The following is a 14,103-nucleotide window of genomic DNA, read 5'->3' as shown; positions in this document are numbered from 1 at the left end:
CCAGCCCAGGTTCCAGCAGAGATGACTGTTCCCTCACCATTTTGAAACAGCCAGGGCCAGCATTCGCTGAGCTGCTCAGCACCAGCACTGGGTTTGAACTGCGAGGCGAAGGGGCAGCTTATATTTAGAAGGAGACAATAATTGCGAGTCAGATTTGCTTGTTCAATACTCTATTGACAGATTTGCCTTGGCAACCTGGAACAGGGTTCCATTGTGTGCATCTTACCTCGTGGCATCCTATTGATTGGGTGGGTGGGTTTTATTTTTTGTGGGTTGTTGTGGGGTTGGTTGGTTTGTTTGTTTTCCCAAGCCTACCTACTCACCCTCTTTTTCTGTTGTTCTCCAGCACAGCGCTGAGCTCAGCAAGGGCGATGTTATAATCCGGTTCTCAGACTGGCCACGGCTTCGAATGCGAGGCAGGGCTGAGCGGAGCAGAGGGCGGATCCAGGAGCCCGGCGGGCCAGGGCTGCGGGCAGCTGGGAATGAATGGGGCCGTGCCGCCCCCGCTCCAAGGCCAGCGGCGTGCGGGAGCGGCCTTGAACGAAATGCTGTGACCATTCGTGAATTAACTTTCTGTTATTACGTGGTGCTTAGCCTGGTGTGCTCCCGTCCTGTTGGAGCTCCAGGAGGAGCCATTGGCCCTGCTGGGCTGGACAGGAGGAAAAGCTGAGCACCCAAACTGCAGCCTTGGAGCCTTTGGGGTGGAACTGGAGAATCACAGCTGAAAAAGAATTACTGGTTTGAATTGCTAATAATGATACAGACTAATGAGCAACGTCAGAAATGATGGCATGTGTAATCAGTGCTGCTTGATAGCAAACGTGCAGCAGGTCTGCAGGAGCTCCTGGTGCACGAGGTGAGGGGAAGCAGAGCATCTTGTGTTTTGGAGAGGCAGAACCCAGTGCAGAGAGCTGGCTCTGTCTCTGGGGTAAGAACTTTATAAATGAAAAGGCTAAACCTAGGCAGACATCAGCTCTGGGTAGTAGGAGGGAACAGGGCCAGCCAGTATTTGAGGGGAAATTGCCTCGGTGTTCTTCCGAGCACCTGCAGGAAGCCCATCTGTCTCTGGCTGTTGGAGGTTTTGTCCCGCAGCTGCACCCTGGCAGCCCCCGCTCAGGATCAGGCCCTGGCCGGTGGCCGGAGCCCCACGCTCGCTCTGCCCGTCTGCCTGTTCCTCTGCCCAACAGCTCTGCTCCCACCCGCTGTGCTCTGCGCACAAGAGGACCCTGAATTTTTGCACAGGTGTGTGGCAGTGGGGAAGAATGTCCACAGAATGTGGATCTGCACCTTGTCCCTGCCTTATAAACGGGTAAATCACAAACAAAGTACATGGTACTAAAGAACTGCTATCTTGGCTTTAAAAGGCAGTGGTTGCCTCTTGTTTCTTTTGGTTGGAAACCCTTTTTCTTTTCTCATCCCTGTGATATGCCCCGAGCAGCCAAGAAGAGGCAGCAGTTAGAAACATTTCCTGCTTTCCTTATTTAGGCTATTTTATGTGGTTCAAATAAGGTGTCCTCTTTCAAATTGACAAAGGAAAAGATGTATCAGTTCACGAACTGCTGCTATCTGAGCAAGGTGGGAGATAGAAAATCACCACCATTACAATCATTACTGCAAATCATGTGCAATCAGCCCGGTAACAGAAAGCAGATGAACATCCTGCAGAAACCTAAAGGACAGGAGCTGGTGCTGAGCTATGGGAGCCACAAGCCAGGCAACGATTAAAATGCTTTTAATATAGGTTTTCAGTGTCACTTTCACTTTTTTTTAAATACTATATTTCATCAGAGGCCTCTCGTACTGCTCCCCAGGCGGATCCTGCGGAGGTCCCAGGGATGCCCGATCGCATGTTTAAGATCTAACTATTTTGTACCTATTCGGCCAGCCCTGAGCTCCCAGCGGCCGCTCCCGCCGGGCCGAGCGCGCAGCCCCGCGGGCTGGAGGCTCCGCAGCTTCCCCGGAGCGGAGGGGAACTGCACCAAATCGCGCTCGTCCCTGGGCATTTAGTTTTATTGCAAGCATTAGTGGTTTGTGCTCAGCTTGTCTCCTCTGGCAACAGGAGAAGCTTGAAATGTCAAAGGGGAGGGTTAACAAACTCCGCTGGCATAAATTTCAATGCATGTATGTTTCTTAGGAAAACCGCTAAGTTAAAAAAAAATTTAAATCTTCCTGCCTGGGCTTTCTTTCGGCTGCTGTTCACAATGGATAATAATTCTTACATTAAGCCCCTTCAGCCCTCCAGGGAAATCAAAATTGTAATATCAGTTTGCTTTTTATTGGCTCGGCTCTACGATCGCGGCGGCAGCGTCTTTGTTATGGTCTCCGGCGCGGTGACATTCAGCGGTGCCTCCCTGGTGCCCCCGCACCGCCGAGCCCGGGAAGGGCCCCCGAAAGCGCAGGCGGCTGCCGCCGCGGCCGTCCCGCCCGGGGACACGGCTACCGGGCGGAGCCGCGGGGATGCGGCGGGCTGGGGACGGACCGGCCCCGGCGGGGACCGGGGGCTGGTTCCCAACAGCCGGCAGAGGAGCCGCTCCGGGCCCCGGTGCCGCTCGGGCTCAGCCCCGCCGCTCCCGCACCCGGCAAGAGTTACCGGGAGCCCCGCGGGCAGCCGTGGCACGGGAGTCCCTGCTCCACGGGGACCGGCCGCCCCGTCCGAGGGCCGGCAGAGCCCGGGCGGGGGCTGCGCACCGGGTGCGGTGGCTTCAGTCTCGCCCTGGCCGGGGCTCCCCTCCACGGCGCCCCGAGCGTCCCCCTTCCCCGGCAGCGGCTCGGAGGCGCAGCCCCGCACGTGCGGGAACCGAGCTCAGCCCCGGGCGCTGAGATCCCCGGGAGGGTCTGGGGGTTCCACGCGGCACCACCCCCTGCCGGGAACAGCCCCACGCGTGTCCGCGCCCCGCGTCGTCCTGTGGCCGGGGCGTGGCTCGGAGCGGCCGCGGACACGGCCGGCCCCGCTCCACCTGCCCGGGGGAACGTCGCTTTTCGGTCCGGCACCGCCACATTTCCCGGAGCAGCGCCGAGGGCGGCTGAGGGTCCCCCGCTGGCAACCCGCGGCACGGACATGCGTGGGCCTCAGTATGCTCCCTTTAATCCGCTCAGACAAGAAGCCGCCCGTCCTGGGCTCTCCGCGGCGTGCCCGTGGTCCCCGCACGCCGCCGCTGCTTGCGGCTTCCGGCACCGGGCGAGGGAAACTCGCCGCTGCCGCCACCTGCACCAGGCCCCGGGCCCGCTCCCCCGGGCCCTCCGGCCATCTTGCAACGGGGGGTCCCCGCCGCTGGGTGCCCCCGGCCCGGGCTCCCCGCAGCCTCAGGGCCCGCCGAGCAGCGCAGCACCCGGCAGCGGGGCGAGGGCTCTGCCGGGCCGTGCGCGGGGCCGCTCCCTCGCACCCGCCTCCCGCTGCGCGCCGGGCCCCACGGGAGAAGGTGGCGGGCCCGGGCCGTGCGGGGGGCGTGGGCTCGGAGCAGCCCGCGGCGTGGAGCCGTCACGGGGGCTCGTTCCCCGCGCCGGGACCCCGCCTGCACCGTGCGGACGCCCCCGTGCATCCTCCTGGCGGCCCCCCCGCCTGGCGCCCCCCCTGGCGGCGCGGGTCGCGCACCTGCCCCGCGGGCTCTGCCGCCGGCCGCGGGGCCCGTGGGGGCCGTGCTGAGTCACGCGTGGGGCGGGGGCCGGGCTGCCCGCGCCTCCCCCCTCCGCGCTGCTCCTGCCCGGCCCCCGCCCGCCCCCTCCCCGCCTCGCTCCCCGGCAGGTCTGCGCCAATCCCCCGGCCCCGCCGTTGACGGGCAGCCGGGCCCGGGAGGCGCCGCCTCCCTGACGTCTCGCTCCGGGATTTGCACGGGTTGCGGTGCCGCGGCGGCCGGGGCTCAGTGTCTGTCGGGTCGGTGGCGGGAGCTGCTGGGGCTAGAGCTCGTCTCGGCTGTAGCGGCGGCCGCGGACGCCCGGCCCCTCCTGGCTGCAGCATGGAGCTGCCGGCGGTAGGGGAGCATGTCTTCGCGGTGGAGAGCATCGAAAAGAAGCGGATCCGAAAGGTGAGGAGGGCGGCGGCGGCGGCGGGGGGCGGCCGGCCGGCGGGGCCAGCTGACGCCGTGTCTTTGCCTCCCGCGCTCCGCAGGGCAGAGTCGAGTACCTGGTGAAATGGAGGGGATGGTCGCCCAAGTGAGTACCGAGCGGGGATGGCAGCGGGGTTGGGGCGGCCCGGCCCGGCAGCGGGGGCTCCGCTGCTCTGGGCGCCCCGGGAAGGGCCCCGGCCGGGGCGGCGGGCGGGCGGGCGGCGAGAAGCGGCCTCGGGGCCCGGCAGCGGCGGCGGTAGCCGAGGGAGGCGGGCAGGCGGCGGCTGATGTGCACCAGAAAATGGCTCCTTCCCCCTTTCCCTCCTCGGGAGCTGGGCTCCATATTGCAGAACCGGGGAGGGGTGGGAGGAATAACCGCAAAAATAACCCGCGCCGCCCCGCAGCCCGCGGCGGGCGGGCGGCCCCCGAAAGCCGCCCGCGGAGGCGGAGGCACCGGCCGCGGAGCCAGGGCGGCCGCTGCGGGCTGCGGAGTATTTGGGGTTTGCATGACAGTGCCGGCGGGGGGGCGCGGGGGAGGGGGTCCGCGCTGCTGTTCCGGACTCGGCGGCCGGGTCCCTCCTCCGCGCCGCGGCCGCTTTCCTGGGTCCGGGAGAAGGGATTTGGAAAATTTCATCATGACATGCCTAGAATTCCTCCGGAATAATAACTGCGCTAAATAAACAGTTTCGTCCCCGTGCCCCCCCGCTTTCCCGCCCATCCCCCTCCCCGGGGACCCGAGCCCCGGACACCCTCTCCCGGGCGGGCCCAGTGCTCCGGGCCAGCAGCGGGGCGGCCCTGCCCGGGACCCCGGCCCCTCCGGCCGGGCCCTGCGGCTGACGGCCGCTTTCCTCCCCTCTCGCAAGATACAACACGTGGGAGCCGGAGGAGAACATCCTGGACCCCCGGCTGCTCATCGCCTTCCAGAACAGGTGAGCGGCGGGCGGGGTGGGGGGTCGGGAGGGGCGGCGGGCACCCGCGCCCGCTCCGGCAATTGCAGCTGCGTCACGGAGCCGGGGGCGGGCGCGGGACGGGGCCGGGCTCGGGCTCGGGGGCGCGGGGCCGCCGGGCGACGCCTCCGGTTCAAGGTCCCCCGCGCCGCGCTCCCCCCACGCCGCGCCTTGCGCTCCTGCCTGCCCGGGGATTCGATGCCTGGAGTGGGGAGGCGGCGCCGCTGCTGCTGCTGCTGCGCTTGGACGGGCTTCTGCTTTTTTTTTTTCTGCTCTTTTTTTTTTTTCCGTGCATTTATTTCCTGTAGTATTTTGGCGCAAACTGTAAACTTCAGCCCCTCGCTGCAGCAGGGGGAGGTGGAGCAGGGAAGTTGCCTCGCCAGGCGGCTCCTGCCTTTGCGAATCTGCCGCTTCCCTGTCCCACCGCCTCCTGCGGGACCCCTGGCCTGCAGCTCCGCACCTGCGTGGCCCGGCTCCCCTCCTGCCACCCCCCACCAGTTTGCTGCACCCGGGTAGGGTCCCTGGCACCACGGGAGCTGCCATGAGTGGGGTGCAGGGAGGGGTGCACCCCGGGGGGTCTGTGTGCCGCTACTCGGGCCTCGCCGTGACTCTGTGTTCCCGCAGGGAGCGGCAGGAGCAGCTGATGGGATACCGCAAGCGGGGGCCCAAGCCAAAGCCGCTGGTTGTGCAGGTAAATGTGCTGTAGAGCCCAGCTCCACAACTGCTGGGCAGCCTGTTTGCAGCGTGGCCTGGTCCCCGGGGAGCCGCTTTCAGCGGGTTTCATCATGCTGAGGAGCCGCGCGCGCAGCCCGGGCGCCTCGCAATGCCCCGGGGACCCCCAGGCCCCAGGGCTGAGCTCACTGCGCCATCCCAGCCCCCCTTCCCCTCGGGGCTGCAGAGCAGACCCGCTGCGCCCGCGGCCGGGCAGCATTAGCAGGCTGCTCGCAAGCTCAGCAGCAACGGTCCTGCTTGGCCCCTGTTCCCAACCGGCTGATTGAAGGGTGCTTTTCTTCTTTTCATTGCTTCATTAATCTGGAGCAATGCACAGCCTGTAAGTTGGAGTGGGTTGGGGCTGCCTGCTCGAGGACGCGGCGTCCAGTGAGGAGAGCTGCGGGAGGGGCGGGCGTTTCACCGGAGCCTTCGGCACCTGCCGGAGCACTGGCACCTCCTTCTCTGGCTCTACCTGACTGCAGCCCTTGGCTTTGTGTTGCAGCTTCCCTCCTTCGCCCGCCGCTCGAACATCCTCACGGGGCTGCAGGACCCTGCCGTGGACACCAGGCCAAAGCTGGATCTCGGCTCCTCTGGCAAGAGCCAGCAGCACCAGTATGAACTCAACAGCAAGAAGCACCACCAGTACCAGCCCAATGGCAAAGAGAGTGGCGTGAAGCACCAGTCCCACAGCAAAGGGAAGTATTACTACCAGCTGAACAGCAAGAAGCACCACCACTACCAGCCGGACCCCAAGATGTATGAGCCCCATTACCAGCACAGCAGCAAGGAGCCGCAGAGCCAGGCCTGCTTGGACAGCAACAAGAGCCCCCTGGTCACCCACCCGGACAAGTGGACTCACGGCCCAGCCAAAAGCCTGCTGGGCCCGGTCAAGAACCTCACTGCAGAGAGCAAGAATGGGGCTGAGAAGAACCTGTCTAGTGGTAGCGGGCCTCCCCCGAGGGACAGGGTGACCAGCAATGGCCTTGGCGGCAAGATGAAGATCGTCAAGAACAAAAACAAGAACGGGCGTATTGTGATTGTCATGAGCAAGTACATGGAGAACGGGATGCAGGCGGTGAAGATCAAGTCTGGGGAGCCGCCCCGAAAGCGGGCTGCGGAGGAGAGGACTCCTAAGAAGGGTGGGGAGGAGAAGCTGGAGCCTTGGAGGAAACCAGGGGAGGAGAGAGTGGTGGGCAGCAACGCCCCGAGCAAAGCAGAGGGCGAGGGCCGGCAGCCCCCCGCAGAGCTCGAGGAAAGCCCCCCAAAGCCCCCCCTGCCCAAGGAGCTGCCCCTTCCTCCGTCGGAGCAGCCGCTGCAGCTCACCACCAAGCCGGACCTTGTGCCCTGGTCCCTGGGTCCCGTCTGTGAGCACAACCCTTCCTCCATGGGACTGAACCTCTCCAGCCCCGGCTCGCGGAAGCGCTGCCTGTCGGAGCCGCACGCAGAGCGGGAGCCGGGCAAGAAGCGCCTGACCTCCCGCAGCGTCAGCGCCCCCACCTGCCTCAGCCCCCCGGCCCCGGAGCGGCCGGAGCCGCCCACGCCCGCCCAGCCAGAGGTCATCCTGCTGGATTCAGACCTGGACGAGCCCATAGACTTGCGCTGCGTGAAACCGCGGGCGGAGGGCGAGCTGGCCATGGCGCAGGTGAAGCCGGAGGTGTCGCCAGCACCCGCCGAGAAACCGGCCATGGAGCCTCCGCAGCCCCAGGAGGCTGCAGAGGAGGAGGAGGAGGAGGGTGAGTCCCTGCAGGAATTCAAGCCCTTCTTTGGGAATATAATTATCACAGACGTGACCGCAAACTGCCTGACCGTGACCTTCAAGGAGTATGTGACGGTGTGAGGTGGGACGGCGGCTGCTCCCCGTGGGAGCTGCCTGCCCGCCCCGGGGCCCGCGGCCCCGCAGCCTCCCGCTAAGGTACTGGTGCCCGTTCCCCCCAGCCCGCGTGCCCCTGCCCGCGCCGCGGCGGCCGAGCCTGCCGTCCCCACCGAGGGGACGCCGGGACAGGAGCGGGCACGGCGGCCGTCCCTGCCGGGGGGGGTGTCCTCACCGCTGCTCCCGCCCCGCGGTCGGGGGCTCCCCGGGACCGCGGCACCGGGACAGGCGGGGATGGGTCCCGCCAGTTACTCAGAGTTATAGTATTATATTTTAACAGTGCTAACTTGTCGAGTGATTCTTGCTCCCGTTTGTACGTGGTGTTATTGAAATGTATTGTTTGAGCTGAAAGCTGGTCGCTCTTTGACCACGCTAATATATTTATTTGTAGGTATTTATATAATGAAATATAAAGCCTAGATTTATGGAGTCCCTAGATCACCTTATAAACTATATCAAATGAATATTTTCTGTTCTCCTTTTTAACCATTCAGCATTTGTTAGTCTTGTCCCCTTGCCCTCCTTACAACCCGCAGGACCATCCCTGGTATATATTTTTTGATACTGTACACATGTGGTGTTTCTATGTGCAAAAAAAAAAAAATCGTTATCTAAAGCTAAACAAGCTATTATAGAAATTGCTGCTATTAGAAATGTCTAAACTATAAGCTTCCAATTATTAATTGCTTGAATGTAAATATTAAATGGAGATGTTGAAAGTGCATTTGATGTTCTGCAGCTAGTGTAGATCGAATTGCAAAGCCCAGCTGCTGGGAGGTGGAGCGCGAGCTGCCAGAGGAGCTTCCTGGTCCGAGGGCTGTGGCACGGGGAAGAAATGTATCATGCAATCATTGCAAAGGACTATAAACCTCTACAAAAGCTACCGGGATTTGGAGTGCGTTTGTTACCGCATACGGACGGGCGGAAGGTCCCTGTGCGGGCAGGCTGCGGCTGGGCTGCTCCGGAGCAGGGACCTGCAGGTTGAAATGGGCTCTGAGGTGCGGTGGATGGGATATATTTCTGAATCTTCCCCAGAGGTGCGGATGGGGGGTGCCCGCAGCGCCAAGGGCACCCTGTCTCCTGCTGCCGCCCAGGTGGGCAGCGAGGCCATAGGAGCCGGCGGTTCGGTGTTTCCCTGCAGTGCCGGGCAGGGCTGGGGTTCTCCAAAGCAAACGGGCTGCGCAGAGCCGGGTGCTGCTGGAGCGAGGGCAGATGTGAGCCTGCGAGCATCCCTGAACTAGATTAATAATTGCTGGAGGCCATTGAAAGTGCAGCGCGGGGCTCATTCTTTACAGAGGGCTCACGTGAAGGTGGCAGCCCAGCAGTGTGCCCGGAGCCGGCCGCGCCTGGCTCGGCTGCGGCGCTCGGCCCCAGCATTCCCCGTGCTGTTCCCAGGCAGAGCCGAGTTCTTGGACAGTAACTGCCCTCTGGACCCTGGGCTTGCCAAGCGGCCCCAGTTGCCGGCCTTGCTCGTCTTGGGCTTTTGCTTGAAGTTGATTTCTCTTTCAGAGCTGTTAGTTGAAATACTGTCATTGATGGCACATTAAGTGTATGGACAAGAGCTCAAGCTTGTGAGAAGCAGAATGAATAGGTTTGGGTAAGACGAGCCCTGCAGTTGTGACACTGGAGCCACCCGAAGCCGTGGGTGAGGTGCCCGGGCTCTGGGTCCTGCTGCGGTGTGACAGGTGTCTGTCCGGGCAGTGCTGCTCCCAAAGGCAAAATAACCCACCCCACCTCATGCCGCCCACTTTTGGGCAATCTAGTCTTCCAAGGCTTCATTTTATTTAAATAAATACAAAAATCATCTTGGCACGTGTTCCTTAGTAAATCCTGGGGATTCTGTGGCAGGAAGGTGGGGCAGCATCCAGCCGGGTGTCATCTGCCAGGGCTTGTTCGCAGCAGGAGCCGCTGCGCGAGCTGTGTCAGCCCGGCTCTTGTCTACAGATGTTCTTGTGCCGGAGCCAGAGCGCTTTTCCGAGGCAGCCTGGGAGGAAACGCGGCCGCTGTGCGTGTGGATGCCATTTGCTCAGCTAGAGGCTTGTACCCAAGTGGAACAACCTTGACTGTGGACACTTGTCACAGATGTTGGCTTTGGTCTGTTGTAGCTCGGGTCTGCTCCTCCGCATGCTCATGCAATGCTGGGAACAGCTTCTGGGAGCTCGCACCAGGAAGTTGGCTCCATCCCAGCTATTTGGTTAAACTCGGTGTGGACAGGGTTAGTGCTGTCAGCTCGGTTCACCTCTGGTTTCAGTTGATGCTCCAAAGTCAATGGAAACTTGCGCAATATGGTTAGTGCTTGTGATTTCTCACCTGCCTGCATGGGGACCCCGAAAACCTGATGGTGTGTGCACAGAGAGTAAGGGGAAAGATGTGAACCGTGATTAAAATCAGCATTTTGCCTGTTAGCTGTGCTGAATCTTAAGAGGGTTTTAATCAGCTCCGCACATGGGCTGGGCTGTGCGAGGGGCAGCTGAGGTGCTGGGGAGCGGGTGCTGGGGCAGGTGAACCCCGCTCTGTGCAGGGGATGCCCTGGGACGGGTTGTGTTTTGGGGAGCGTTTTGGGGCTGTCCCAGCCTTAGCTGGCGGAGCAGACAATCAGAAATGATGCATTTCCCTTGATTAATTAAGCTAATGGTTATCTGAAAACAAAAATGGCATGGAAGAGGAGACGCATGCTCAGAATGCAAAATGTGATTTATGAAAGGGGAAGTGCGGCTCGACAGGCAGCGCGGGAGCCAGTGCGGAGCGGGGCCGGGCCCGCGGCGCGAGAGAACGGGGCTTCACCCGCGGATGCAGGTGGAACCCGCGGGGTTTCTCACAAGCGGTGGGATTTGCCTTTTGACCGTGGGCTCGCAGGCTCCTGGCCAGAGCCTGAGCATCGCGGCCGCTGTCGCGAGCGGGTCAGCAGCTTCCTCCTCCGCTCTGTAGGTGTGTGAGATGCTTGGTAATTAATAACTGTTTGCAGGTTTACAGTTTAGCTCACTAACGTTTTAGCAAGTGGATTGTATTGTGTTGCCATTTTTAAGGAAACCGTGTTCCTCTGCGTGCGCTTCTTGCGCTGCCTCCCCCTGCGCCGCCGCCGCCCCGTGAGCTGCAGAAGCGCCTACGGCGGCGTCTCTGCCGGCAGAGCTGTGCTTGGCTTGAGGCACCATTTCCCGGAAACCACACAGCCAGATATTTGTTAGTTTAATAGTTTGATCATGTTTATCACAACTCCAGCAGCTTCCTGTGCAGTGAAAGGTGTGATAAGTAGTTACTGGTTTAAAAGATACACCCTCCCCTTGCTCTGTGCCAATTGGCTGGGAAAGATGAAGTGTTTCGGATATGAATTACTTATTCATACGGCTCTCTTTCCGTATTAAGTGCATCAAAGCTAAATGCCTGTTACTGAGCAAATTACTCTGAAGTCCACTATGTCTTCCAATGGTTATCAGAGAGATCCAGGATGAGATGGAGCATCACCACGCTCCATTAGGAAGACCGGTGTGTGCTACATTTAATGTATTTCCCAGGAACGCGTTAACCTCTGCTTGGTTTGGATTTATTCCAGACAAACATTTGTTGATTTAAAAGGAGAATGTGTATTCGTAGTTCATCTCTTCTGAAGGGTCTGATGGATCCATCTATACGTGCTGAGAGGAGGGACTGCAGATTTGTGCTGTAAAGCTGCTCTCAGGTTCTCCCCAGCGTGGCGGTACCAGCGTTGCACCAGTGCTGGGCTGGGGTCCTCGCTGGGTGCCGGGGGGGGACAGAACCCCGTCCCCAGGCGACAGCCGCGGGGCAGCCGCAGGGAGGGCCCTGGGGAAGAGCTCACACCTCTGGGGCAAGGATGCTGTTAAGGAGAAGGATGTTAAATGAGCAGACGACATGGAGCTGATGTCTTTTAATGGCGATGAGGAAGAGGCTCGTGGGGACCGGAGGACTTTCAGATGCAGGCTGGGGATGCGAGAGGAGCTCTGCGGAGGGTTTCCCCGGCCATGGGGGCACTCTGTGCTTTTGCTGGTGTGTGGGTGGGGCGGCTGCTCCAGGCCGTCATTGCAGGGATCTGCCACCCAGGGGTTTTGCTGGATTTTCGGTGGGGCTGGTGTCCCTGTGTCTGGGAGAGCAGCTGCGGGAGGGTGAGACCTGGGGCTGGTGGTGAGAGGGACGTGAGGGGCCTCCCCATTCAGCCCCAGCCCTCTCGCCTCTCCTGTTCCGCTGGGCTGCCTCCGCTTTTCCAGTCACAAATGGCTGGCGGTAGGAAATCCTCAGTCTCCTCCACAGATAACATCATTTGGATTCAGCCCAGATTCATGCGAGATCTGTGCTGGGAGGAGATGGCTGCAAGGACACTGCTCTGTTTACGCTTTCACCAGAAGAGGAAAAGGGCTCCGCAGAACTGGGCACAGCCCAGATCACCTCCAGGTGCTCCCAGAGCCTCAGTGAGCGGCTCCCGAGAGGCCCCTGGGGGCGGGGAAGCTCCCGCCTGCCCCCCGAGCTGGGGACGGTCCCGTTAAAGACAAGATGAAGCAAGTCAGGTGGTCACAAGGCGGCTGCGGCCAGCGCTGTCTGACCCAAGCGCAGCTCTGCAGCAGCGGCCGCGGGCAGCGTCAGCGTGCTGAGGAAGAACGGTCGTGTGAGCAGAACGTTGGATGGAGGAGATGAGGGCGCAGCTTCTGGGACCCCCTGGTTGCCGTGGGGAGTGTCAGGGGAGGGGGACAGGGTTGGGTGACGTGGGAGAGGGACCGTAGTGGCTGCAGCAGGCACTGTGCCATCCGCTGGAAGGGAACAAGGGTCCTGGTCGTGGAGCTGCCAGTAGGAACCGTCCCTGGGTCTGTGCCAGCGCTTGAAGCCCTATGGACACCGAAGGGCTGTTACTGCATGACGGACCTTTGGGTGGAAATGGGAGTGAAACGAGGGTCTCTGTAATGATGAAACTCAGGGCAGCACTGGCGGGGCTGGGGGTGGCCGGGTCCCCGCCTCGGCTGGGCCCTGCCAGCATCTCCCATCGCAGGGCAAGATCCCAGGCTCACCCGGGAGCAATTTGCCGGCACCTACTGCAGTCATTTCTCAGAGGGAGCCGTCAGTTCAGCTGACACCTTGATGTAGTTTAAAGCAAACTGCAAACGTGAAGATTTATTTTTATCGAACGAGCAGGCATATAAAACACGCTGTACAACGCAGCGCAGCCTGGCGAGAGGCACCCGAGTCCCAGGAGTCGTGGCTTTGGCACGCCGGGCCGCCTGCCGTCCCTGGCCGACCCTGCTGATAGCAGGTCCGTGGGGTTTAAGGGTGGGGAGAGAGAGAAACTTAATCACCGACTGCCAAACTCTCAGGATGTCCATCAAACACCAGGAGCCTTTTGCAAGGGACGGCGCTGGCACCTGTTGGGATGGCAGATCCTGACCCAGCCAAGTCACTGAGGTAAAGCCGCTGGGGTTACTGGCTCTCTGTCCTTGGGAGGTTCTGGGAAAGGGGGTTTCAGGTACAAAGGGATTTTCCAGGGGGTTTATACATTGCCATGGTGCAAGTGTGGACACAGGTTCTGTGGTGTAAGCATTTTTTAGTTAGAAGTGCTTAGGTCAAGGTAAGGAAGGGAATAGCCTAAACCTTCAGGAGGTATTGTTGTCGTGCTGTAGCAGCCAGGGCAGAAAAGTCCTACAGGTACAGAAAATAAATGTAGAAGACTTCGCTATTATTATAGAATGCATTACCAGGTAGTCTGAATGGAGGGTCTGAGCTGATGAAGTTTTAACAAACGTGTTTCATGTTGGATGTAAAGACTGCGCTGAGAATAAATTCTCGTTGTGCCAATGTAGAGCAACATCTGGTCTTGTGGGAAGCCACTGGAAGCTCCATCTTCATCTGCAGCGGGGACGAGCCTGGGATGTGCAACATGAGGAACGGCGGCGGTTGGTAACAGCCAGGAATGAGCTACAGCCCGGACCTCCCAGAGCGAGCAGCCGGCCCCAGCGCAAGCAGCCGGCCCCAGCGCAGGGGTTGCCCGGAGCAGGGCCCGGGGCCACTCGGGTTTGCTGTGCTCTCCTCCCGGGGCTGCCCGGCACAGGGACTGGGTTTCTTTCGCTTATGAAGCACAAGAACGGGAAAACCAGGATGACCCGAACTTCAAGAGTTCCCTCTCGGCTGTAGCTAAAGATGGAAAATTGCAGCCCCCGAGCTGCTCTGAGCGCTGTGAGCAGCCGAGGCTGCGGATGAAACTGGGACTCGACCTTTCCCTCCTGCCCGGTGTCGGGATGGCCGGGGGGCCGGGCTGGTCCAGCCCTGGCCGGGCCGATGCTCCGCGGCCCGTGTCACACGGCGCGGGCACCGCCGCGCCAGCCGCGGGGCGGGATCCGTGCCCGGCTCCTTCCGAGAGCCAGACCCGGGGCCGGGGGCGCGGCGAGCGGTGGGCTAAAATGGCCACGCTCGGCTGCAGGCGTGGGCTGTGCCATGCGGCAAGGGTTAACCCCCCCAAACGGCATGCTGGGAAAGGGGGAGGCGATCGGCACCGGGCGCGGGGGGCGGGCAGCGGCGGGCAGCGCTCCCCGGCAGC

The 14,103-nt window shown here is 61.4% G+C and overlaps 1 protein-coding gene and 1 long non-coding RNA gene across 3 annotated transcripts; both read left to right on the top strand.

Moving 5' to 3' along the window:
- Nucleotides 1-3,823: 3,823 nt before the first annotated feature.
- CBX4 (chromobox 4) lies at nucleotides 3,824-8,179 on the top strand. 2 transcript variants are annotated; one of them, XM_082066985.1, is made up of 5 exons: nucleotides 3,824-4,022; nucleotides 4,106-4,149; nucleotides 4,907-4,972; nucleotides 5,615-5,681; nucleotides 6,204-8,179. In XM_082066985.1, exons 1-5 carry the CDS (start codon nucleotides 3,954-3,956, stop codon nucleotides 7,536-7,538), a joined length of 1,581 nt encoding a protein of 526 aa, XP_081923111.1. In that variant the 5' UTR covers nucleotides 3,824-3,953; the 3' UTR covers nucleotides 7,539-8,179. The 2 variants fall into 2 exon arrangements, with proteins under 2 accessions (XP_081923111.1, XP_081923112.1); XM_082066986.1 differs by lacking the exon at nucleotides 4,106-4,149 and having other exon boundaries at nucleotides 3,836-4,022.
- A 2,126-nt stretch (nucleotides 8,180-10,305) lies between these two features.
- Nucleotides 10,306-13,521, top strand: LOC309446940. Its single transcript, XR_014185534.1, has 3 exons — nucleotides 10,306-10,499; nucleotides 12,887-12,974; nucleotides 13,370-13,521. It is a non-coding gene; the product is annotated as an uncharacterized lncRNA (long non-coding RNA).
- The last annotated feature ends 582 nt before the right edge of the window (nucleotides 13,522-14,103 follow it).

This window comes from Streptopelia decaocto (assembly GCF_964273445.1).
Source record: "Streptopelia decaocto genome assembly, chromosome: 16".
Lineage (NCBI taxonomy): Eukaryota > Metazoa > Chordata > Aves > Columbiformes > Columbidae > Streptopelia > Streptopelia decaocto.
The sequence above is the reverse complement of the archived record's forward strand: the minus strand, read 5'-3'. Positions and strand labels throughout refer to the sequence as shown.